Here is a 27,467-nt window from a genome sequence, read left to right on the forward strand (position 1 = left end):
TGAACACATATTATAACAACTGGCACAGAACCATTTGTGTTATGCATACATGTAGAACCTAATCTTTCGAATGCCAATTAAATTGGGAATGGCTAAAATAGGATCAAGTAAAATCACTTTGAAAAAACAATTGCGTTCTCCATGCCTCATTAACATCTAATTATTTTTTAACTACAAATAGCTTATGTTTTTCTTTATTATGACATTTCTTGCTTTGAGATGTTTGCTGCGTTTTGTACAGTAGATAAAAATATCGTAGTTAGAACAATGCAACAGCTATATTGGCATGGATTAATTAGCAGTGTTGAACTACCACAAAATGTCAGATCACTAGTATCCTAATTGGAAAGTACTGCAGCAAAACAATGCTAGAGCTTCAAATATTTTCCTTGTGGAGTAAAAGGTACCAATTTCAATATAATAATACTATATAATATTACTAAAGCACGCCTATCAGTAAAAACATATTGTTCTAAGGTGTATATACATAGAAAAAGTGAGTTATAGTACATCTATAGTACATCTATAGTACATCTATAGTACATCTTACTCTGGAACAAATGCACATATTGAGTTTAATGCACGTATCTCTGGGTACCTCTGGGTTGGCGTGCGCAGACAACACACGGCAATATTACCCTTACTTCCACCTGCAGTACTGCAAGGTGTGCTATTAGAGTGACTCGCTGCCCTTGAGTAGCGCAACCATTGCTACGGTAATGCTCATTAGTAATGCGCATTACCGTAGCAAAGGCCGCACTACTCAAGTACTGCAAGGGTCAACAGTAAATATCAGGAGCTCTCAAGGCAGAGAAGTGCACAATATGAGCTGTTGAAAACTTACAGCATTTAAATATCCTCTTAATATGTGCCATAGGCTACACCATGTGTGCTTTTGCAAACTTCAAATCAAAAGCTGTCCTGTTTGTGCACAGGGGAATGCACATACTGCAACATGCGTGCTTACATGATTTCACCCGCGAATGTGGTTATGGCCACCAGGACAAGTATACTGATAGCTGGAGACATTCTAGAATGGTCCCTACAAAATGGATGGCCACACTATCAAAGACGCTAGAGCAATCCAGGCTTACTACTATGGGCACTACTATGAGACATACTACGGGAAGAGCTGGAAAACGCAGATTCTCTTTTTTTTTTTTTGCTATGTTTACTGGGAAGCTGGGGCACTATATGATACTGATAAACTGGGAAACACTATTGTGCCACTGTAAAGCTGGGGTTTATTATGAAGGCACCAGGACATCTTTATTCATCCATTCATGTAAATGTAGAAAGCACTAATTCAACAAGTGGTACTTTTTATTTTAACACCATTTTAGCAGCTAGTTATCAAAACAGCATCAACAGTTTTCGACAACAAAGTAACTTCAAGATTGAATCTACAAAATGTGAAAACTCTAAGAAACGTTTAATGCATCAGGGTCAATATTCCTTACTTTCATAGATCATAAAGAAAAAGGTGCCCTGGAAACTATGACATTAAATAAAATTACGCATTTTTTATTTTTGTAGCATAGCTTTCATTTTTAACACATTTAGTGGTATATCTAGGTTATATTTTCCATCTCATTCCTGTTAATGTGGCTGTTTTACTCCTAAAATATGAAGGTTGATTTCCTTCTGAAGTTACCTGTCCTAGTTGAGAAGTTCTGCTCAGCAGACTTAGGAAAGAGTTCCTGAATCATGAATTCTATACCCTGGTTGTGTCTCTAGGTTAAGCTCCCGTGTGTTCCCTTTGGTCTTTTCAGTAAATTCTGTATCTTTTTATCCCACCACACATTTCATGTCATTTACAGCAATTTAACAGACAAGTGCCTGCACATTTTACTGAAAAGATTCTTTCCTTTACTCGTCTGTGAAGAACCCAATTAATGAAAGAAAACTTCCAGCGCTTGACATATCCTTGCCTTCAGTATTCTTGTGCCAGCTTGTTCTCTTTACAAAAAAATGTCAGGAAGTACAAATGTTTTTTTTATCTTTTAAAAAGTTTTTGAGCTTTTGCCTTTATTAGCTAAGAAGCACCAGGATGCCCAGTATGCTTATCAAATGTCCAAGAACAACAAAACTAAGATTTCTCCAGCAAATGTTTGTATTGCAGTAAATATGGTATATTGTGCATTAAAGAGGAACTGTAATGCTATATAGTATAATGCAGAAAATGATTCAGGATACCCACTTTTTTACGTCAAATCTCCTGGTTTCAGCAGCAGAAACACTTCCTACATCTACCATATTTTTCAGACTATAAGACGCCCTGGACTTTAAGACGCACCTATGTTTAGAGGACAAAAAATGGGAAAAGAAATATACTAAACCTGGTGTGTCCATGGTGCAGGTGCGTCTTATGGACCTTTTCCCCCCAAGTGTTATGTACACAAGACACGGGGACACCGGGCACTGTGATGGAGGACACGGGGGACAGAGGACACACGGGGACTTGGTGCTGGTATGAGTATGTATTATTCAGACTATAAGACTTTTGGGGGGAAAAGAGACTAAGAGCGTCTTATTGTCAGAAAAATATGGTATATAATGATGACTACCACTTCCCTCCCACTGAGACTTAGCTTGGCTTATTATTATTCAGAATTCCCCTGAGCATTCTGGGAGACCAGCCACAGTTTCTACTGGCTTTAGAATTCTTAAGTAAATGAAAATTCCACAGCTATCACCTTCCAATAGTAAAGATTTTGCCACCTGTGATACATTTCAGAAGTAAACTGGGGAAAGGCATGATTTTACAATGGGCAAACACTGGCCTAAAGTGTACCTGAGATTTCCCCACATAAATTATACATGCCTGGGGCTTCTTCCAGCACCCTTCAGGCTAATGCCTCCCTTGCCATCCTCCTGGGCCACCTCGATCCTCCACTAACCGTGCAGGTAAATCCGCCAGTTGGGGAGAGTCAGCTCATGCGCAGTCTGCCCATGTGTGCCCCCCATCAGCACATTCTGCTCCTACACAGTAGTACTGCACAGATGCAGAACGCTCTTAGTGATGGGAGCACAGTGTCGGTGCGCGCTGCGGGGCCACACAACAGGACAGCCAGGCAACTGGTATTGCTCAAAAGAAAATGAATATGGCAACCTTCATATCTTTCTCAGTTCAGGTGTCCTTTAAGGCTACGTTAACAGTGTGTTCCCTGCAACAGTAGGAATGCAACAGATCGGGAAAGCGACACCGCATGTTACCAATGCGTTGTGTTGGAATACAGTGAAGCATAAAATTAATGAAAAGTAAGCTTCACTCTTACTGTTAATGAATGCGTTTTGCAGTATCCCACAGCAAAATTACGATGCTGCATGATGTTATACCGCAATAAACTCGCTGCACTGTGAACGTTGCTATAAGTGGTGCATTGCTGTGGAGCAAGCCGCGTTACATAGCGGCCATTATTCCACATCACAATGCACCACTGTGAATGTAGCCTGAAAAGATGGCTCTGTAGGCAGATTTAATTTTGTTGTAAAAACAGCTTTAGAATGCCTTTACACGTTTATAAGTACACCAACATTTTAAAAATCTTTGTTTTGATGCTAGATTTTGGCTCAAGATGGGTACATTATTTCTGTTGGGCTAACAGGTTTGTATGATATTTAGATTTTTTACTGTTGTATGTGTTCTTATTGTAGAGATGGGTGGTCATGTTTTTACTAAACCCCCTGGGAACAGCAAATGCGTTTTGAGTGATAAAAACATGATGGCGGTTTTAACTTTCTCGCAGTTCAAAAAAAGTTTTACCTTAACTCCGTCCTTGTTGGAGAGATTTTCTCACTTTCTGTTAGGACAAGCAGTCATGGAAAGTCTCTTAGATAGAGACACAGATGGCAATAAAAATGAAAAATGTTTTAACCCCTTTTCATGCTATGTGAAAATTAATCTTCAACTAGTCAAACTTTAACTTAAATAATATTTAAACCTTTAACCTAATATTTTATTTACATTTTAAAAAGCAGTATTTTGGAACTCCAACTGTATTCAAAGTTCCTTTCCTGACTGCAAGAAAAAAAAACAATTCTCTCCCATCCTCCTCTTTCTTTTCACTAAAGAAGAAACATTTGTTGCCTTTACTTAAAAAGCAGTGATATTTTTGGAAGACAAAGGTGTTGAAATGTTTGTGCTCTGTAAAGTCTGTTTAGCCTGCACATCACTATTTATATATTCACTATAATACTCCAGCCCGTGTCCTCACATCACCTTTTTTCATGTAAGGTTTTGCTTCCAAGCAGCATGAGAACACAATTAAGGGAATAAAATCAATCCGCGCAGCTTAAAATTGGGACATTATGCTTTCAGCATGATTCTGTTTGTTTAAAGCAAACTAATTATGATGGGTAGTTGTGCACACTGAAGGGGAAATAAATAAAAAATAAATCAAGTTATGCTTTGAAGTTGACAAAACTTTGCGTTAAAACTTCTAGATCAGTTTGTGAATTTTTCAAAGGTGGAATTGAGTTTAACCAACCGCAGCAACATTGCTAAAACATTTTATCATCATACTGTATATGTGTTATATGCACCTAGTACTGTTTTCCTCAAGACCGCTTGGCTGACATCTGGTATTACTGTACACACTGAATCATTGCTTGCTATGGTGTATGTGGACTGTCAGATGACCTCATATCCATGGTCAAACTCAGTAACTGAGCAGACAAAGAAAATCATAAAACGGTAATGAAAATACATTGGGGTAAATACTTGAAATCATATGTGTAATTGGGCCAGCTGTATAATGCCAATTACATACCCGTGATTAATAAGTTGCACAGCCTGTTGAGGGAGTGGAAAGGATCTCTTTAACTGGTATGAGCGCTGTAATAACAGCACTGGAGATTTGGGCGCAGCCGGCGCCACCATAGACAGCACACTGGGAGTAACTTCAGCGCCATCATTGACGGAGGTGAAGTTGCTCTTAAAACAATATAATTTGGCTTCTAGCAATAGCTGGAAGCCGAATTATATCATTCCCCACTATCCACGTGGATGTGGAGGGGGAATAGTATTTATGCCGCCGGGAACTTGTTCAGCAGCAGGATAAGCCGCATACTGGCTATGTCATGCGCCCAAGTCTCCCAGCGGCCAATTCATATGCACGCGTATAATGACAATTACACACCCGTGATTAATAAGTTGCACAGCCTGTTGAGGGAGTTGGAATGGTTAACCGGGCCTTGAAGATGTCAGCCCTTCCCAATATTCTGTACCTTTTTTATCCACTTCCTCCCCATCAGAATTTAATTGCCTGACCTTAAGAAACTCCAGTCCCATTTTACTATTCTCCTCTGGGCTGGGAAAACTCTGAGAATTAATTACGGTACCAGTTTTTGGCTAGGGGTAAAACCAGCAATGATTTGGAGGCTCCTAAGTAACTACTTCTATGCTTCCCTCTTTGTGCAGTTGGCTCAGTGGTCCTCTGCATATGGTCAGACCAGATAGGTTGATCTTGAGGCCTCCCTGGTCTTTCGCTTCCTATATGCTCATTACTATGGACCAAGCATCCTCTGCTTAAAGGATACCAGAGCCGAATTAAGGTGTAGGAACTGGGGAGCAGGCATATACTGTCAGCCGTCCTGATGCCCATTGCTCCCCCCGTTATCCTCTTTGCCCCCACATCCTACCTAAATGCCCCACGGCAGCGTCTTCTGGAGTCAAGCATCAATGCGCAGGTGCTGGCCAGGCTGTGCGCATCCTACAGGACGTGCCTGTGACTGGGAGCACATGCGCATGATGTAGTCATGTTGTCATGCACGGTGCACTCCAGGCTGTGGGCGCGTGCTTTAGGATGTGTGCAGCCCGGCCAGAGCCTGCACAGTAATGCCCAACTCAGGTGACCAGGGGGACATTTTGGTAAGATGCGTGGGCAGAGAGAAAACAGTGGGCATTAGGACAGTATATGCCTGCTCCCCCGTTTCTCCATCTAAATTTGGCTCTATCAGGACCAATCAGGACAGACCTTTAGCTGTTGTGCGGAAATCCTTGGCCATAGGTAGGTCTCAATCAAGGAGTCTTGGCCTCCTAAAGATGGTCTTTGGAAGAATCTCTCCTTATGTACAGGAACTTCCCACCTGGATGTGAGGGCCCTTTTTGGGTGAATTGGCAGTCCCAAGTTGGGGTTAAATTGCAGGATTTAAAGTGGATCCGAGATGAACGTTTACTCATTGCATAATTGTGTTCCTTTTTCTATTGTTTATAGGGCATTCCTCAAGCCAAATACTTTTTGTTTTAATACTTTAATTCCCTATAAACTAAACAAGCCACACCCACAGGTTTTCAGAGAGCCAAGGCACTTTCAGACAGTAGCAAGGGCTCATGGGAGCTCAGTCTGGGCAGGAGGAGGGGGGAGGTATTACTAGCCAGAGATTTCAGAGGCAGAGGGGAGGAGGGAGGGGGAGGGGTGATTAGGTTATTTTGCTCAAGATACAGATAAGCCTGCCTCTGTGTAATGTTTACAAACAACATGGCGGCTGTCATTGTATCACAGGAAGAAAGAATCATATTCTATTTAAGGCTGTTTGCAGCTAGATTTGCTGTGTAAACTTTCTAAACTTTAGATAAGATATATAGACAAGTTACTTGTTATAGTTAGTTTTTCATCTCGGATCCGCTTTAATTGTGGCAAACCTATCTCTTGGCTCCAACTAAGGTATACATATGATCTCCAATTTTTTTTACTTCTTTAGGTACCCTAAGGTCAGGCATTTTATACAGGGCAGTATCGGGGATGGTCAGGACGTGAAGGAAGTGAAATTTCACCAGCATACTCACAAGCCTGGTCTAATCTCCCTATTGTATGATGCCATCTGGTACCAGTAGCAAGATGTGTTTACACCAGCTATGTCTAAGAGGCAAGGTAGATTCAAGCATAATTGGTCTTCTAAAGAATGGGACAACATTTTCCTGGACCTGGCAAAATTGTCTATTAATAGTCTTATCAAAGAAAGAGTCCATAGAATATATTACTATTGGAACAGAACCCCCTCACCCCTTTACAGTAGAGGCCTTTGGTTCCCAGACAGCTGCTTTAGGAGATGTGGGTCTGCTGCTGATCAATCTCATTGCTGGTGGATTTGCCCCCTGTGCTATGGTTTTGGGGTGAGTGCTTTCACATAGCTCGAACGATTTTGGAGACTTCGGTTCCTAATAAACAGCATAATGCTCTGCTAGTACAGGTCTGTAATGCAGCTAAAGCCATTATAGCCAAGGAATGGAGATCCTCTTTATTGCTCCCAATAACCGTAACCTATAAAATAAATGAGTTGTATTGCCTAGAGAAAATCACCTTCTCCCTTATCAATCGGGATGAGCAGTTTGAGAAAATCTTGTCTCCTTGGGCTGCCTGTCGTTTATCCAGCTAATTGCATATTCCTGTTCTACCATATTTGTGAATTGTATTTTTTCTTGGTGGCTACTCCTTGCTTTTACCTACACCCCCTTCCAACTAGGCATTTCATGCATAATCTAAACATGTTTACATTTATTTCATGTTTCCACAATGTTTACCAGCAGATCTGTGCCTTCTTTGTATGTATGCTTAATAACATTTCTTTGTTGAAAAGATTTTTGTAATAAGTACTTCATGCTTACATTTAGCTAGCCTTGTGATAAAAAGCAATGGTCACATGCAGTTAGTAATGTTTCTTTGAATATTTTTGTGGAACTTGGACATTTTCTTGTGTAAGCATTCTGTGATGATTGGTTTTACAATCCTTTGTTTACGTACGTTTTAGAACCATCAGATGGCAATTACTGACAGATTGTCCTGCCTCTTATGCTCACACATTGGAAATACAATTAATATTTTGTTTGAAATCTTTCATACTAAGCTCCTGGATTTCTTCTTTTTTTATTGCAGCTGGTGCTCATGACAAAATTGGATGGGCATTTGGTCTTGGATTAGAGAGACTGGCCATGATTCTTTATGGCATTCCTGACATCCGCCTGTTCTGGAGTCAAAATAAGCTCTTTCTGAAGCAATTCCTGGTCTCTGACATCAACCAGCAAGTGCAATTTCAGGTAACAAATGACAGCAAGGCCATCACAACATATGGGAATATTACAAATATATATTATTTGTTCAATGTATAATGCAAATGAACATACTTGGGAAACATTTCATATTGTTACGTATACATTTCCATGATGGAAAGAATTAGACATTTTGCAGACGTTCATGGATCCAGAGAAATTACCCATTACATTGAACCTCTAGCTACATTTTATCACTAGACATACTGGGTTATATCATCATGGCTGGGCTCTGGAGGGTACTGTGCATGTACCTCTCCAATCTGAGCTTTTATAAGAGTGGACCAATTCAGCTATATCTCTATTGGAGATTTAATACAGCTGTTTTAATTCCAAAGTACTATTCTCATTGCATACATGTTGGCAAAATGAGCAGAGCCTAGCCAGAGTCCCCCTGTGAGCTGACTGGCATGATGGACCAGAGGCTGCAACTGCCATTCTAGCTGACTTGTGGGACAAGGGTGGCCTGGCTCCCCTTGCAGAAATTGCTGGGGGCCGATGACTGGCAGCTGGTGGATCCAGACCTCACCTAAATTTTGCCCCCAATTGCAATCTAGTCCAGAGAAGTGAGTAGGCCTGGAATCCATCCAGACAGCAGGCTGAGGGGACACCAGACTTCTCGGAGACATGTAGGCCTGCTATGGTGGAGACCTGGGGCTGCAGTGCAAGCTGGCAGTGTTCAGCATCTACAGTTTGGAACAGTGAGTGGTAGGGCTGCGCTGGGCTGCTGATGTTTGTGTGCACTGATCAGCTGGTGGTTGGAGTCGGGCTGTGCAACCAATGCTTTTGCTCCGGGCAGCGGCGGCTGTGCACGGATCACAGCTGGTGGTCGGAGCTGTGGTATCTGCAGCGGCTGGAGTCACATGAGCAAGGAATAGCTGTAGCCCACCTGGTGAGTCCCGGAGCTGACCGAGTGTTGTAGCGATGGAGCTGGGGTCCACTTCGACATCCTGGCAGGTAAGACGAGAAGTTTAAGTATGGTAGGGGGAATTGAGGGGAAAGTGGAGAGCAAAAGAAAAGACCCGAGCCCTGTGGCCATGGCAATCCTTCTATGGTGCCATCTTGAAGAGGATATTAACATGCAGAAGCCTCCTTTGGCAGAAAAATTCAAGGTTCAGGCATTCTAATTACTAAGCTGTAAGATTGCATATTTAGGTTTCTGCCTGGAGTGTGACTTTAAACCATATCTGAAATCAGTCCTTGGAGAGGGGCACGACCTATTTACTATATAGAAATGTATCTGACACTTTGTACAGTTTGGCTACACGCATAAAGCTGACTAGTAATAAAAAGAAAAGGACCATAGCGAGGCTATTCATGAATTGGCTGGGGCTCCTTATCTTTCCCAGACAAGGCTGATATGTCGCTTTTATACTCAGCTCAATGATTCTTGCTTTCTAAGCAGCTTTGACATTCTAGAGAAAGGAAGCTTTTGAAAATGATCCTCTCTAGCCCCTCCTTGTGCAGTCATGACACTGGCATTTGGAGAGGAGCATTCTCCTTTCTGATCTAATGTCAGACATACACTTTCACTTCATCTCCTTTCCTTCAAACATCCTCATTAAGTGCCCAACATAATTCACTATGATCAGGTTGTGAGAGCAGACACAAGGCTATTGTTCATTATTAGCATCGTATTTTATTTGCATTTCGGTTTTGTGCACTACATATGCATAATACGCTCTTTTATACAAATGCAGCTTGTTTTTCTTTTAATGCATAACGTTACATTTCGCCACATTTATGTAAGTTTCTTGCAGCTTTCTTTGTCTTTTGTTTCTTTATGAGAATGAATTATTTATTTGTGATTTTTTTTTTCAATGGGAGGAAAAAAATCAATTATTTACAGTACTTTAACAACTGGAAATGCTGAGTTATGATGAAACAGCTTTCATGCTATGCTGAAATGCAATGTAGAGGGTTGCTATAGAAACCGATCCTGTGGTTAAAAGACTCAGAAATGAAAGAAACTATGACGGCCGTAGGTATATTTTCATATTATATATTCATTTGGGTGCGATCTGGTGTGATATTATATCCACTTTCTTTACTTACATTTTCCATCTAAACTTAATTTAAATGTGAAATTAGGTTAGTATGAAGCATGTAGTTTAGCAGTAAATATAATGCTCTGAAATAGAAGGATCAGAAGAGTTGTCATTTCTTAATTCTTCAACTGGTGAACATTAATGTATATTCTAAATGTGTCAGGTGTTATTCCAGAGATAGATAAGGAATAGCGTTGCATCACTTTGACCAGGATGGAGCCCAATGGGGTATTATTTTAGAAATTGTTTTGATTATATTCTGATATTTTGATCCTCAGATTACCATATGAGCATCCTGTCTACTACTGTCTAACCTGAATTCCTGCTTGCATAGCCCCTTAATGGAGCAAGTTAGATGAATGCCCTTTTAGGGAGCTTTCATGTTATGCACGTTGCGCATCATGGAAACTAGGATCGCAATGCAGAAGTGTTGAAAAGTTGCATTGCACCGGTAACTAGTGATGCTCAGATACCCCGATCACGGATTCAAATAAATCTGGCCAGTCGTGAATTTGATCCGGATTTGAAATGGCCTTACAAATTCGGCCCGGATTTTACTTGTGATTGCCTCTAAAATCCGGAATCACAAGCTGTGATTCATGATTAAAAGCCCGACAAAACCCGCCGACTTTAGTGGTTAATAGCAAAGCCCCCTTACATGGTAGAAATACCAAATTTGCCATATATGTTAAGATTAACAGTTGGAACAAGAGAAAAACATTTTTTTCAAAAAGACCTTATCGTTTTTGAGAAAATCGATTTTAAAATTTCAAAGGAAAAAAGTTAAATTTAAATGCGGTAAATGACAGTTAATGAAGCAAAACCCGCCGACTTTAGAGGTTAATAGCAAAGCCCCCCTTACATCCTAGAAACACCAAATTTGCAGGATATGTTAAAAAGATAGTGGGAAAAAGTATTCTTTTCCTATTTTTTGTAAAGTTTTTTTTAATGTTCAGATGGTGGGAAATGTAAAAAAAAAATGATGCGGGGTCCCCCCTACCCAGCTTATTTAAACCCTTGTCCCCCATGCAGACTGGGATAGCCAGAATGCGGAGCCCCGGCGGACTGGGGCTTTGCACCTTGAGCTATACCAGCCCGCATGGTCCATGGTATGGGGGGGGCTCCAGTGAAAAGGGGCGGACGAGCCTTCCCCTCCCCCCCTCTCTGGGGTCTTGCCACTAGGAAGGCAAGGCAAAGGGAGATGCCCCCAGGTAAGTATCTGTTTTTCTCTCTTTCTAAGGGCCGGTTCACATTACAAGACGCGGACGGCCACACATGCGGAACGCAACGCGTACGAACGCACGCCATCCGCGTTTGTATGCGTTGCGTGGCTGATCCCATCACTGAAAAGTGAATGGGACAGCCGCGCGTTTTTGCAAAATCTGCGTGCAGCATGCGTTCCCGGACCGCACAGGTACAGAACGCATGCAGTGTGAACATCAGACAGTGCACTCTATGCACTGTCTGATGTCGTGCATGTCGGGCCACCAGCACGCGTTTCCAAAACGCGGCTGGAAACGCGTGCAGTCTGAACGGGCTGTAAATCAAGTGGGTTTTTTTTTAAGTGAACCTGAAATGAAAATAAACTGATGAGATTAACAATTTAATTTATACTCCTACTCCTAAAAATAACTTTGTTTCAGCCATCCTATGGTTTTATTTTATATTTAAACATTTACAAAGTAGATTAAATGTTTTATTGTCTTTGCGCTATACAAATGTTCGGATTATCTCTCCCGTGCCCTCAGAAGTTTTATTCTGCTAGGAAAACTTTTATGGCTGTAATTTGCTTATCAGTGAGGTTAACTATATTCCTGACAAGGTACCAACAAGACAGAAGCTATCACTTGCATGCCTGAAAATTAACTCTTTCAGGCAGCAACATTTAAAAAAAACAGCCTGGTTATTAATGTTTTGCAATGTATATACACGTTTATCTCATCATGTCACATGTCGCCTCGGGTACACTTGAAAGTAACCATACTACAGACTGTACTGTCTTTGGTAAGCCATAGCTGATGAACTGCAAGTTTATTAACTTTCTGGGTGCAAAAAAAAAAAAAGTGAATTGCAGCAATTATAGCAGCCACACATTTCATTTGTGCTAGATGGGAAAAGGACAGATTTTTGAATAAAGATGATGTCCCCCCCCTTTTTTTTAGCACATTAGCCTCATGATGTGCTAGTGCTTTATAAATAAAAGATACTAATAAAATAGCTTGTGCTGTTATTTTATTTATTTGATAACCCAAGACTGTGTGACTGCTACTATTAACCAGTTTACATCCTAACTACAGTATATTCACGTCATAGCAAGTGGCTCCTGAAAGCCACCTGACGTGAATATAAGTCACTTTGATTTAATGAGCACAGCGGGGGTGCTAGCACGCTCCTGGGCTCATTAACCCCCCTCCCCCTAACTACTCTATACCGGCATCCCTGCCAGGGGGTTCGATCTCCCCTCCACCTGCCCGATCCCCTGTAATTACCCCCCTCCCTATCCTCTCCATGCTGCGATTGGGCAGGGCAGGGCAGGATTAAAATGTAACAATCTTTACCTGAACTTGTTCCTGCGGCGATCGCGTTCCTCTCCCTGAAGTTCCGCTGTCTACCTCACTATGCTGAATGAATCGGGTCCCGGCTTGATGACGTCATCAAGCCGGGACCCGATCCGGGCAGCATAGCAAGGCTGACAGCGGTACTGCAAGGAGAGGAACGCGATCGCCGGTGGAACAAGGTCAGGTGAGAGATTGTGCCTTCTAACCTGCGCCTATCTCTGCGGGAGGGGGGGAGACACCTGGCATGTGGGTGGTAATTTAAAGGGCCACACACCTGGTTATCCCCGCGGTGGGGGGCAAACAATTTTCAATCTATCGGGGAGGGATACAGGGGCATACACCCGGCTACCTGGGGGGGGGGGGGAATAAAAACCACACCTGCCCAACTATGGGGGGGGGAGGGGATAAATGGCTACATCAGGCTAACCCGGGGGGGGGGGTATACAGAGACACATCTGGCTACCTGGGGCTCGGGAGGGGTACATCTAGCCAACTATGGGGGGGGGGGATATACAGGAACACATCTGGCAAACTAGGGGTGGTGGGATACAAAAGAGCCACATAATTGCAGGTAAAGCCAGGGATACAAAATGGGAAAAAAGCACCTTTTATTTTCAAATCATATATTGTCGCCATACATTGTACTAGGATTATAATTTAAATGTTGTAATAACCAGGACAAACGGGCATATCAAATGTATGGGTTAAATCTACAGTAGCTCTTATTATTTTAAAACTATAATAGCTTAAAACTGAGAAATAATAACTTTTTTACATTTTTCTCCCGTTATTCCCTTTAAAATGCTTATAAAGTAAAATGATTCTTAGCAAAAAGTATCACCCAAAGAAAGCCTAATTGGCGGCAAAAAAACAAGGTATAGATCATTTATGTGTGATAAGTATTGATAAAGTTATTGGCTAATGAACGTGAGGAGTGTGAAATGCAGAAAATTGCTCTGGTTTTTAAGGAGGAATAACCCAGGGACACGAAGTGGTTAAGTATTATTGCTTTAAATACTCTATAACTATGAAAGTTTGCAACATTTTTGCGGTTACATTGGTAAGCATTATATAAATCTCAAACACCTAGGGAGACTTGGACCCTTATTCAATTAACCTTTTCTCCTAAGTTTATTTTTAAGATATAATTTCTCACCATCTTTTTAGCACTCGGCAATTGAAAAAATACTAAAAAGTAGATTAAAGGGTACGGTCTTTAACATTTTTTGTATTTTCTTGCTTGCTGGTAGCTAATTAGTATTATTATTTATATAGCGCCAACATCTTCCACAGCTCTGTACGGAGTATATTGTCTTGTCACAACTGTCCCTCAGAGGAGCTCACAGTCTAGTCCCTACCATAGTCCTATGTCTATGTATGTAGTGTGTAGTGTATGTATCGTAGTCTAGGGCCAATTTTAGGGGAAAGCCAATGAACTTATCTGTATGTTTTTTGGGATGTGGGAGGAAACCCCGGAATTCCCGGAGGAAACAGACGCAGACATGGGGAGAACATACAAACTCTGTGCAGATAGTGCCACGGCTGGGGGACCCAGCCCTGAAAGGCGAGAGTGCTATCCTCTATGTCACCGTAGCTTGAAAGACGTTTTTTATTTTAAAGCGTTTAAATATAGCCTAGGAGAAAAATATTTGTTGAATTGGGGCATTTGACTTTTGACTTAGAGTGATTATCTGCCCCTCATTCATTTCACAAACCAGTGAGAGAACCTCAACTGCCAACAATAGTGTTCTCATGATCAGCAAAAAGGAGTGGGACAAAACTCAAAGTGAGAAATTAAAGGGAACCTGATGTGAGAGAAATATGAAGGTTGACATTTATTCAATTTTAAACAATACCAGTTACCTGGCAGTCCTTCCGATCATTTGCTTCTTATACTTTTAGCCATACACCCTTAACAAGCATGCAGACAAAAATCTGACAAGATTTGCTGCATGCTTGTTGTAGGTGTGTTATTTAGAGACTACTGATGACAGAAAGATGGTCAAGACTGCTAGGTATTGTTTAAAAGGAAATAAACATGGCAGCCTCCATATAACTTTCGCTTCAGGTTTCCTTTAAAGCTTCCATTCAGTGCAGTCTGATATATGTGAGGTTTCCATGATGCAGAAGTAAACATTTAAAGCCTAAAAACTATACTTTCAGGAAACTTGTGGTGCCCGCACTTGAGCAACAATGTCAGTTTTCATATTTTCAGCAATTTGACAGGTCCCTTTAAAAGTAGGTTGACTAATGACTTGATCTGCATTTCAGGTCAAGTTTCCTTTGTCCCAGTTTTTATAAACCAGGCTCTGTGTTACAGAATGGAATGTATGCTATATAGCATGACTTTTTTGTATTTTGTTTATTTAGTTTCATTACAGGTGCTTGAGATTCAATATTTTACAGATCTCCTGCAGAAACATAGATATTTCATGTCTTTAATAAATGTTTTCCTGGACCAGTTCTGGGACTGGGAATATTTCGCTCATCAATTTGTTATCAAGGAAAGACCTTTGCTGAGCATTATTCACATTTAAAGCGGTATAAAACCCTAAAATAATATTCAGTAAAAACATGTTTTCCTACTTTATATATGCCATACGGTTATCATATTTGCTTTTGTGCATAAGTATTCGTATTCATTTAGAAATTATACGTTCCCAAAGTACACTTTTTTTTTGCTATGAACTGCTTTATGTTCTAACATAAGCAGAAACGCTTTCTGATTGTCTTACTTTGTTCAGGAAAGCCTGCAGTGTCAGAGAAGTATTTATTTACATTCTTCACTTGATACAATTAAACACAAGATAACATTATCTCAAGTTCGGATGCGTCCAGCTTTGCTGGCATGGAAGCTTTTAAGTCCTGTGTGTAACCCTTTGAATGCTGGTTGTATATAATATGCTGTAAATCTATTAGAGCAGAGAAGAAATGCTGGGTTTCATTCCGCTTTAAATAGTAGCTAAACTTTCAAGAAGGAAAATAAGTGTGACCATGACCCTTGCTGCAGCCAAACCTCTGTAGTGACTCTGTAGTAGAGAGGAAGAGGGGAATGGATGACAGCGGTGATGAAGCTGGCAACCAGTGATCTACTGCAACATTAAGGGCTCATTCACATCATTGACGCAGTCTGGCTGTGCAATTGGGATGCCACGTGCACGATCACGCGCCATCTGCGCTGCTGATCCCATTCACTACAGTGAATGGGTCAACACTGCGCTTGGCCCAGAAATGCATGCAGCAGTACAATAGCACATCGCACTGCTGCACAGCGCACATGATCTGAACGGCAGAGGTGCTGTCTATGCACTTCTGCCATTCATGCGTGTCGCACAGCATTTGCGCTGCCGAAATGCGCACGGAAGCGCATATGATGTGAATGAGGCCTAACTTGAATTTTCATATAAAGATATAAACATATTTGCAAAATCGTTTTAATGTACAATTTTTACTAGTAAAAAAATGAGTGTGTTACTAAATTTTAGGAAAAACAGGTATTGAATTTGGCAAATAGCTTCTCGTGGTTTTGGCTTGGTGAAAATATAATAGAATATTTTATTACTCATACATCTCAAGTAATAGATAATGTTGAATAGGTAAACCTTGGTTTCCCACTAGCCATGAGCAAAATAATTTGCTTAACATGCGCATTTTCACTGATCTAAGGAATGGATTAACTCCAGCCAATAAAAATGTTTAGCTGCTGGTTTATTAACAGTTTATCTGCTAACTGATCAGTGACTGTGGGCAAGACTGTGAAGTCGAAGTTGAAGCGATTTTGGGTACCTGGAGTCGGGAACAAAATGTCCCACCTCCAAATAAATGGAAACAGTACTTAAAAGATAAAATATGATAACATGTCCTATTTCTCAGATAATAGCTGTCATACATAATTTACAGTACATTGATCAATACCGCAGAGCAGCCAGCGCCGTGCATCTCTCTCACATGTGATTCTCTCACATGTGACTCGGCGGCGGCTGCTCTGCGGTGCTGCTCTGGAAGTGCTGCCGCTCTCTCCGTGTCAGAGCGGTCAGCTGCGGTGGGGAGAATATATTGGCACCTGGTCCTGGGGGGGAGAGGGGGGTCGGCCAGACATAGGCATGCTCTGCATGCTACAGTATCTGATATGCGGCTTGCGTCCGGAGCTGGGGGAAAAGGTTAGATAGTAACAAAATTAGATTGATTTTTAACTTGTACATTGGCTTTTTGGCTCACTTATATAATAAATAAAACATTGCAATAGTGTTTTAAATTTCAATTTGGGGGCTAACAGTTACTCTTTAAGTCCCACCAGAGGTTCTTTATCGGATTTAAGTCTGGTGACTGCGATGGCCACTCCAAAATGTTCCAGCCTTTAATCTGCAACCATGCTCTAGTGGGCTTGGAGGTATGCTTGGGATCATTGTCCTGTTGAAAGGTCCAACGTCTCCCAAGCCTCAGGTTTGTGACAGACTGCATCACATTTCATCCAATATCTCCTGGTACTGAAGAGAATTCCCTGTACCTGCAGAAGCAAAACAGCCCCAAAGCATGATTGACCCCCCCCCCCCCCCCCCCCGCCGCCATGCTTTACAGTAGGTAAGGTGTTATTTTGTTATTTTGTTCATAGGCCTTGTTCTTCCTCCTCCAAGCATAGTGTTGATCCATGGGCCCAAACAGTTCTAATTTTGTTTCATCAGTCCACAGAACACTATCCCAAAACTTTTGTGGTTTGTCCACATGACTTTTGGCATACCGCATTCGACTCTTCTTATTCTTTGGAGACAGCAAGGGGGTGTGCCTGGGAGTTCTGGCATGGAGGCCTTCATTACGCAGTGTGCGCCTTATTGTCTGAGCTGAAACTTCAGTGCCCGCATCTGACAAATCTTTTTTCAGTTCCTCAGCAGTCACACGGGGACTTTTCTCCACTTTGCGCTTCAGGTAGTGCACAGCAGTTGAAGTCAGCATCATCTTTCTGCCACAACCAGGTAGCGTTTCAAGAGTGCCCTTTGCCTTGAATTTGCAAATGATGCTTCCTATGGTGTCTCTTGGTATGTTTAACATCTTTGCAATCTTCTTATAGCCATTGCCCTTCCTGTGAAGAGAAATCACCTCTTCTCTTGTCTTCCTGGACCATTCTCTTTACTTCACCATGTTTGCAAACACACCAGTAAATGTCTAGAAGGAGCTGAGTATCACAGTCATTTTAAATTTGCCTAATTGGTGCTTATTATGCTGGATTGCTGCTCGTTAACATCCACAGGTGTGTTCAATACCTGATTGAAAACACTTGAATGAACCTCTGTTCTTAAGTGTGGTAGTCTTTAAGGGGTTGAACAATTGTCAATGAAGAAATCACACACAAAAAATTAATACTGTATTACAAAAACAATTGATGTCATTTTAGTTGCATTTGGTTCTTTAAAAAGTCCTTGTAAGATTTCATTCTGAACACAATTACAAATGTACCCTAAATTCCCTAAAACCCTTTACAGCATGGGGGGTTGAATAATTTTGAACACAACGGTATATATTCAGTAAAAGCAGTGCTTAGTCCACAAAGATGAAATAAACCAATCGGAAAAAAAAGTTATTTGTGCTGCTGCAATAAAGCAATCACTGTATTTTTAAAGTCAGATATACAGTTCTGATTGTGAGTGTATATCTGATGTGTACACAGTAATCTTTTATATATAATAAATAGCATCTCTGCTGCAAGTCGGATTATTTTTGTACCGACTCCACAGCCCTGACTGTGGGGATGAACTGGCTGAATTTCAAGTCAGTGTAAATTTGCTAATTAGGAAAATCTTTGCTCGGGACTAGCTACCAGTGACCAGTTCAAACCTTATGGTAGGGAGTCATCTGGGAGGAGTAGAATTCACTCATTCCTGCTAACATTGCAACTGCTAAATCCATGATTCAGTTAGTTTTACTTTTTAGGGTTAACATTAATACCTTGCTTTGTTTTAGGCTGGGTTCACACTGTATCCCAAAATGCTCCATTAAACAGAGGTAAACAGAACGTATTGGCATGAATGCGAACATATAGTATGCAAAGCAATAGCATTCATTCACATCACTCCCTTTGATCCTTTCCGACAAGTGGACACACAAGTATGGGTTCGGCAGGATCAACATCGGCCAGACAAAGCAGATACAGAATCAATGAAAGCCTATGAGAACAGACCGTATCCATTCTCGCTAGGCTGGTCACCAAACACTTTTGCAAATTACTCACCTGCCGCTGTCCATTCAGGTCTGAAGAAGCACCAGATATACTGATCTGAGCCTCGTCAGAAGCATCAGGCTACAATAAGTTTGCAATAGACCAGTGAGAATGCTCTCTTCTCATGCAGGCTTCACCAATGGTTCACTTAAATCCACCCTGGTGCTCAGGACAAATTTCCATTGGTCTTTTACAAATCCAATGGGAGCCTGATGTTTCTGATGAAGCTCAGATCATTAAACCTGGTGCTGCTTCTGTGCAGAGGACCCAAGCAGCGGTGCCAGCAGCGGCAGAAGAGCCGAATAGACAGTAACAACTTACCACATACAGCATCTGAGCCTAATATAGCGCCGAAGACCATTAGCAGAGACAACGTAACACCTTGGTCAAACTTTAAAGAAATTGATGAAGAAGTCACATCAAGCATCCTCCTTCACGTCCGCCTAACTACCTGTGACCTGGATCCTGGCCCAACACAGTTTATGTTGAACTGCCCCGACCTGTTCGTACCGATATTCCTCAAAATTGTTAACTGTTCCTTACAATCAGGGATATTTCCTGCTTTACTGAAGGAAGCAATCATCAGGCCTCTCCTCAAAAAACCCTCCCTGGACCCAGATGCAATGACCAGCTACAGACCTGTCTCTAACCTCCCTTTTCTGGGCAAGCTAATTGAAAAAGCTGTATACCTCCAGCTAGAAGCCAGAATCCTACAAAATAACAGTTATGACCCATTCCAGTCTGGCTTCAGGAAACACCACAGCACTGAAACTGCCCTCATCCAAATATGCAACCACCTGCTCATGGCAAGAGACAGAGGAGAGTGCTCGATCCTCATACTGCTAGACCTTTCTGCAGCCTTTGACACAGTTGACCATGACATCTTGATAAACAGGCTACAGGAATACTGCGGCATTGATGGCATAGTACTTCAGTGGTTCCAATCCTTCTTGAGTGGCAGAACCCACAAAGTGTCTATGGGGCCCTTCCTGTCCACCCCTGTAACACTTAAGTATGGGGTGCCCCAGGGCTCAAGCCTCTCTCCCCTGCTTTTCACGATTTACATGCTACCGTTGGGAAAACTAATCCAAAAACATGGCCTGACATACCACTGCTATGCAGACGACACCCAACTATATCTTTCCTTCAAGCCTGGTGTGACAGACCCAAATCTAACTATAAACGCCTGCTTACGTGAACTACAGCAATGGATGAATGACAACTGGCTGAAACTAAATGCAGACAAAACTGAAGTCCTTCTGATTGGAGGGCAGAGCATGATAACAAAACAACTTAACTTGCAGTCTTCACCACTGGGAATAGGAGGCACGGATCTACGCAGCTCTGATCATGTGCGTAGCCTGGGAGTTCTAATTGATGGGGATTTAAACTTCAGAACTCAAATCTCTGCTGTGGTGAAATCATCCTATTTTCACCTGAAGAACATTGCAAAAATCAAGCACCTCATACCCCCAGAAGATCTGCCAACCTTAGTCCACGCCTTCATCACATCCCGACTGGACTACTGCAATGCTCTCTACACTGGCCTTCCAAAAAAGGTCTTGTACCGCCTACAGCTGATACAGAATACTGCTGCCAGACTGCTAACCAACCAACCCCGTCACTGCCACATAACGCCAGTTCTGCATTTCCTTCACTGGCTACCTATAGAATGGAGGGTCCTATTCAAGATCGGCCTACTGACATTTAAATCCCTGAATAATCTAGGCCCTGGATACATGAAAGATATGTTACAGCTGCGTAGCAATCCCCGCATTCTCAGATCCACAGGTTCTAATAATCTAGTCATACCCAGAGTCCACTTGGAAACTTTTGGTCCCAGAGCCTTTGGTCATGCTGCCCCTACGTTTTGGAACTCCTTACCTCAACAGATCAGGACAGCCCCATCCCTGGACGTGTTTAAATCCAGACTGAAAACCCACCTGTTCAGTCTGGCATTTGCAGAAATATAACTTTTGTTGTGTGAATACTTCATCCTACTAATTACTGAATCTGAGAGAGCCTAAGCGCTTTAAGTCCTATGGGAGAAAAGCGCTATAGAAATGTTATTATTATTATTAACAACCCAAGCATAACTGATGCATAATGGAGGGTATGTGAACGATGCACATGAACATGCAACGGAATCTGTGCGGATCCACTTTTCCTGCTCTGTTGTGCATCCGGACTGTGTGCATGAAGCCTAAGATGTCAGAGATACTAATTAAGGTTCAACAAAATGACTGACGTGATTCACTTGAAGCAAAGGCCTGACAATCAATGGAGAGTAGCTCTGCTTTTGGTTCATTATTCAGTTTATAGAAAATGCAACATAATTCACTTTCATATTTGCAGTTATTAAATTATCTTATTGATATTGCTTCATTGTGGATTATAATGATGCGTAAAACAAACAGTGAAAGGCTGTTTCACTGAACTGAGTAAATATCTTATGTAGTCCAGTGCTCAGTATCCAAATATACTAGCTAAGGGTTTCAACATTCATAACCTAAGGGAAGAAAAAGACATTGATGTGGAAGAAGCAACAATCACAACGCTCATCATTTACACATTGTCATTATTGTTGTCATCATCAGGGGTGCAAATTATATACATACGCAACAGTTACAAGCTGCTACTAAGAGGGGGTGGAATGACACTGTCCATTTTAGCTCACAGTTCAGGCCCCTTTTACATGAATTGGAAATGTGTGTTGCGTTACCCTGTTTTACAGCAGGGCAAAGCAACGGCAATGTAATGTAATGGGGCCTAGCACACTCACCGCGTTGTGCCAGAAGTACCCGAACAACCGTAAAGCCAATTGGCCTGTAGGCGGAACATTACAATAAAGTGGTTTTTGATGGTTTAGCAGCATGCCTAAAGCCACGAACAACTCTGAGCCGGGGTAATCGTTTGACATGGTCTCAACCAATAATCTACTATGTCTATTGCTGCCCCCTGACATTGTTTGGAAATTCTCCATGGCAGATCCTTAAATGATGAATGACAAACAAACCCATTGTGTTTGTATTAAAAGGGTAGTATTTTCAAGTACAAAGGACAGCAATGTCTGGAGAAGAAGGTGTATGACTGTCATATGGAGGAAAAAGGTCCAAGAGAAGGGAAGGGAAAAACACCTTGCAACTTTGCTCATGGTCATCATGCACTACTTTTGTTAGTACTTTTTTAGTGATGTGTTTGGGGTGGGTACTGGACTAAGGTTAAGTAGTGTTTTTTTTTTTTTTTTTGGGGGGGGGGGGGGGGGGGTTAAGAAACTGCAGTAGTCTGTTGTAGAAAAGATGTCCAAACAGTTTGGATGTATATACAAAAATAGAAATGGAAGAGAAGAAATGTTGAACAATATGTTCAGTACAGAAGGCCAGGATGTAGGAATGGACGAGAACTAGGTCAGAGAGGGCTGGGTTTACACAAGGTTGACACCTTTAGAGGATAATTAAATTGTATGCAAAGTGCATGCAGCTTTGAGTTGGACAATAAAATACACTTCATGGCATCTAGTTGGAGACACACACACACACACACACACACACACACACACACACACGAGCTCGCGCGCCCTTGTCTCACCTCTGGCAATGTCCCACGGCACTCCTGAGATGCTCTTTGCAGCATTAACCCACGTTGCATGTGTCACAGTAGTGACGTAATCAGGCACAAAATGGTGGGTCATTCCTACACCCAGTAAGAGCCCACCGTTCAAACGTTATCCCCGATTGCGTCACTTCTGTGATTCATGCAACCTGAATGGAGGCTGTAGAGAGCCTTTGAGGATGGTCCCAGTAACTTGGGGACTATCCTCCTTGAGCACACTCCCATTTCCCATAACATTTCTCTTCTTTGTGGTCATGCTTCCATCTGGTACCAGCTTCTCTGTATTGGAATATCTCAAGTAAGGTCTGCACATGGTTAGCAGAATGAAGCTGTTTGTGCACGAAGGGAAAATCTGCATGAGCAGCTTCATTCTACTGGACATGTGCCCAGTGTTAAGAAAATCATACATGGCCGCAAGTGCAGGTGCAAGAGCATTTTAAACAAGCACTTGTTGAATGTGTTAAGATGGTCCCATTGCTGGAAAGGTGGGCTCAACAGATATCAGGTGTGCATCTGGTCTATCCAGAGGCTTCCTACTAGTGAGGTATCTAATTTTTATTTTATAAATCACTCCAGGTATGCTTAAAAGAAAATAAATATGGTAGCCTCAATATTCTTCTTACTACAGGGTCACTTTAACCTCATCACAGTAGTGTTCAATAGGTGGAAGGTTTGCATGGTTAAGAATCATTTTATCTGTAGTTCAATTTCAGTAAAATAAATGGTCTGCATTGTCCAATCTTTAATATTATATTTCTTTTAAACCTTACTTGGCAGCCCTTTTTAATTCAGTTTATATCTTTTGATGTAATCTTTAACAACGTTGATGTTAATACTTATAAACTGGTTGAATAACCAATTCAGCATTAACACTGCAGGACATGTCAAGTCTTAATGCATCATACTTGTAACTGGTTCTGACATGCTTTGATTTTTATGTGGTTTACGTATGTTTTATCACATACATACGTTCAGAAATGAATCCCTGGGAATAGTCCTACCGTCAGCAACCGAAGTGTATGTGTTGAAATTCAAGGATTACTCCACTAAAAGAAATTACTATGTGTTGCATTGCTGTCTTTGACATCCCTGCTCTGTCATGTCCAATCTAGTAAATGCTTGTACATCTTCATTTTCTGATGCATAACAGAACTGCTGCTAGACAACTGAATATGCAATTAAAATGAATACAAAGATTTTTTTTTTAAAGTCAAAATTTATTAAATTTTGCATTTTAATATACAACACAGGCTGGAACAGTCAGCCTGAACAACTATAACAACATAAAAACATTCCTATACAACTATACAGCTGCAGCAGAGCAAAGATACCCCCCCCCCGACAGGATATTGTTCAGGAGGTAGTATCTGAGAATCACAGATACACCAAATTCTTCTTTTGACCTAACTGAGGTCCAAGTTGGTTGCGTCTAGCCAACGAAACCAGATTTTTTCAAATTTTTTATTAGCTCCACGCCTTTCATATACCTCTTTGAGGATGCGGACTTCTTTGTTTATATAGGTAACCCATTCTGCTGCCGTAGGTGGACTTGGCTGATTCCAGTGTAGGGTAATTAACTTCTTGGCGTAGAATAGCAAGTTACGATATAGTAGTTGCTTGGGGGTGCTAAGATGTGGGAGTTTATAACACAAAGGATGTAGTATTTGGGGAGACGGGTAATGGAGACTCTTGGGAATAATTTAAGGATCCACTTCTCAATCTCGGTCCAGTATTGCAGAAGGTGTGGGCAGCTCCATATGGTATGGATAAATCCAGCATCCTGATGACCACACCTGTTGCATGAGCTGGAGGTTTGTGGATTAAAACTGTGTAGTTTTGCTGGTGAAAGGTAGGCTCTATGTAGTAGTTTAAGGGCTATCATCTTGTTTCTGGCAGAGATGCATGAGACATAGGTATGTTGTAGGGCTTCTTCCCAGTCGGAGGGTTCCAGTTCTGGGACGTCCATCTTCCATTTGTCAAATAGTTTGGTCATGGACGGAGTAGAAGTGGGGAGGATTGTTTTGTAAAGCGATGAAAGGGCCTTGGGGAGGTCTTTTAAAGCTGTTTTTGATTCTATAGGGAATGTGGAAACCTCAAGGGAGGTGTCATTGGAGAGAAATTGCGCTTGAAAGGCATTGCGGAGCTGCAAGTATCGGAAGAAGTATTTATTTGTGAGTTGATATTGAGACTTAAGTTGGTCAAAGGACATTAGTTGGTTATTTTCTGTTATGTCTTTAAGTCTATATATCCCGCTATCTGCCCAGATGGAAGGATCAGGGATTGAGAGGAAGTGAGGGAGGGTGGCATTATTCCAGAGAGGAAGGTATGGGGATACCTGTCCTGAGAGGCGCTGAATTTTCTTAATTTTTTCCCAGACGGTGATTACCGTCTTCATTGGTATTGTCAGTTTTTATGAGCATTTGGTACCTCTGTATGGGAGGCTGGCCAGGGCCGTGTAGGAGCCCATAACTGCCACTTCAAGGGCTGTGGCTGAATTGTCCGGTGAGCGGGAGAACCATCAGCGGGTGGTGACTAGAATGGCTGCCCAGTAATAAAATTTGAAAACAGGAAGACCGATCCCGCCTGCCTCTTTTGGTAGTTGAAGAGTTTTTAATGCTATTTTGGGAGTTTTTGCATTCCACAGGCACGAGGTTATGGATGAATCTATATCTTTAAACTTTTGGTTGTTAATTATGAGAGGGGAGTTGCGGAATATATAAAGGACTTTGTTGACTCTTACAGATAGAATTTTGGCTAGCAATTTATAATCCGTGTTGAGTAAGGAAATCGGCCTATACGATGAGCAGTTAGTGGGGTCTTTCCCTGGTTTGGGAATTATCACTATAAGCGCTTCTGCCATTGATTTGGGGAGCGGCTGGTCTTTCTGAGGGAGGTGAAACAGATGAAGTAATCGGGGAGCTAGAGTACTGCGGAATTTTTTAAAGAATTCAGGTGGGAGGCCGTCCGAACCTGGCGATTTGTTGGTGGGCATTAGGTCTAGTGCAATGTCTAGTTCCTCTCTGGAGATGTCCCCCTCAAGATACTCCCTCTCAGAGGGGGTAAGCGTAGGAAAATGGATACCATTTAACTAATCAGACATCATAGAGTCGGTATATTGGACAGAGGATGCATACAAGGCCGAATAGTAGTCCTTAAACACCCGGTTAATTGCTTGCGCATCATAGACTGGGGTATTGTTTTGATCAGAAATCATAGAGATATGCGGGATACATTTTTCTTGCCCAATAAGACGGGCAAGCAAGCGACCTGTATTATCGCCTTGTTCATAAATGAATACAAAGATTTTAGTTTTTATCAACTGACAATGTATAATTTTTTGCAGCCACTTTAGGAATTCTCATACGGCTGCCATATTCTGTAGGAGAGAGAGTAGAGTCACGTCATAGCTATGTTCCACCTGCAGCTTGGTTATGGATGTAAATCAACAACATTACATTAGATAGACCTCTAGGAGCTGTCTTTAAAACCTCTACCTTCAGCCCCCAGTGCCTGAAGTGTCACATCACCAGTAATGTACAAGGGACCAATTTTTTTCAGATAACCATTTGTCTCTCTTATCTGCTGCTTCTCATTCAGCTCCATACACGCACTAGATCGCAGTTGTCAGAAACAAACGATAAATAATGGGTAGGCCAAAAAATATCCCGACAATGGTAAAAGACAGCTATTATCATCCATGTAGACCAGCGATAACCGGCACCAGTCATTTATACCGAACAATGACAAAGTTTGATCCGTTCAAACTCTACTCACATATTGCGAATCTCATAGTTCTAAGTCCTCATTTTCGCATTTCTGGTAACGAACTGATGGTTGTTGTGCCATTGCTGAATTCAAATGTGCGTCAACGTAGTTCACTCGTTACTAACCATTGGGGATCACTCATTTTCCAATGACCGCGGCCTAACTTTAGTTTAAAATTCACCCTTCAGTGTGCTATGTTACATATTTGTTTGAGCCCTCTATGTGATTTTATTTGGAATATGTATGATAATTATTACTATTTGCAAGTATTAGTAGAAAAAAATTACCATACTCTTGGTTGTGTGCATGTTCACTTTTTTCTTTAACCCTGCTCAAAAGGCCTTTAAAGTTTCACTCATCAGTTAAATTCTCTGCAGAATATCAATAGGAGACAGTTCTTAGTTATTCTAGATCAGGGGTCTCAAACTCACGGCCCGCGGGCCATTTGCGGCCCTCGATACAATATTTTGTGGCCCGCGCCGGCAAAAGCTTCCTTATAATTCGCTTCAGTGCTCCCAAGTAATCCGCCGCATCCCCGCCGCTAAACGAGGGCTGCCCCCAAATCGCCCGGGGGGCAATCCGACGGCATTTCCTGGAAGTGGCAGAGCTTTCAGCTTCAGCTCTGCCCTCCTGATGTCAATCGCGGCGCATCGCCGCCTCTGCCCACCCCTCTCACTCTTCCTTCACAGGGAGAGGCGGCGATGCACCGCGATTAACGCCAGGAGGTACAGAGCTGAAGCTGAAGGCTCTGCCCATTCCAGGAAATGCCGGCCGATTGCCCCCCCCCCCCCCCCGGGCGATTTGGGGGCTCTGCAGCCCTCGTTTTGCGGCGGGGACACGGCGGATTACTTGTAATGGGAGCACTGAAGCGAACTATAAGGTAAAATAGGCAAAATAGTTTGTTCCAGTGTGAATTTGATTTTGAAATAAAAATCAATGCAAGGGACGGGGATGGGGGGGGGGGGGGACTAGCGGGGGTGGATTTGGGCGGGAGCTGCTTATTGTCTTTTTTTGTGAAATCCCTTATGCGGCCCAGCCTCATCCTGACTTTGCCTCCTGCGGCCCCCAGATAAATTGAGTTTGAGAGACCCCTGTTCTAGATGAACATTCTTTCTTTGGTTTTTTTGAACAGAAACCTCTGTTGACTGGAGAAGGCAAGAGTTATTTTTTATCAACAAGATTGCAGATTACTTACAACTGTCTCACACTATATTTCTGGCATT

At 41.9% G+C, this 27,467-nt stretch overlaps 1 protein-coding gene across 5 annotated transcripts in view; it reads left to right on the top strand.

Moving 5' to 3' along the window:
- FARS2 (phenylalanyl-tRNA synthetase 2, mitochondrial) overlaps positions 1–27,467 on the top strand; it is a 405,583-nt gene that overhangs the window by 252,333 nt on the left and 125,783 nt on the right. For all 5 annotated transcript variants that reach the window (XM_068236843.1, XM_068236844.1, XM_068236841.1 and 2 more), the window contains one exon: positions 7,878–8,038. In XM_068236843.1, the coding sequence (XP_068092944.1) occupies positions 7,878–8,038 (161 nt within the window). The remainder of the gene's footprint in view (positions 1–7,877; positions 8,039–27,467) is intronic.

This window comes from Hyperolius riggenbachi, chromosome 5 (genome assembly GCF_040937935.1).
Source record: "Hyperolius riggenbachi isolate aHypRig1 chromosome 5, aHypRig1.pri, whole genome shotgun sequence".
Lineage (NCBI taxonomy): Eukaryota > Metazoa > Chordata > Amphibia > Anura > Hyperoliidae > Hyperolius > Hyperolius riggenbachi.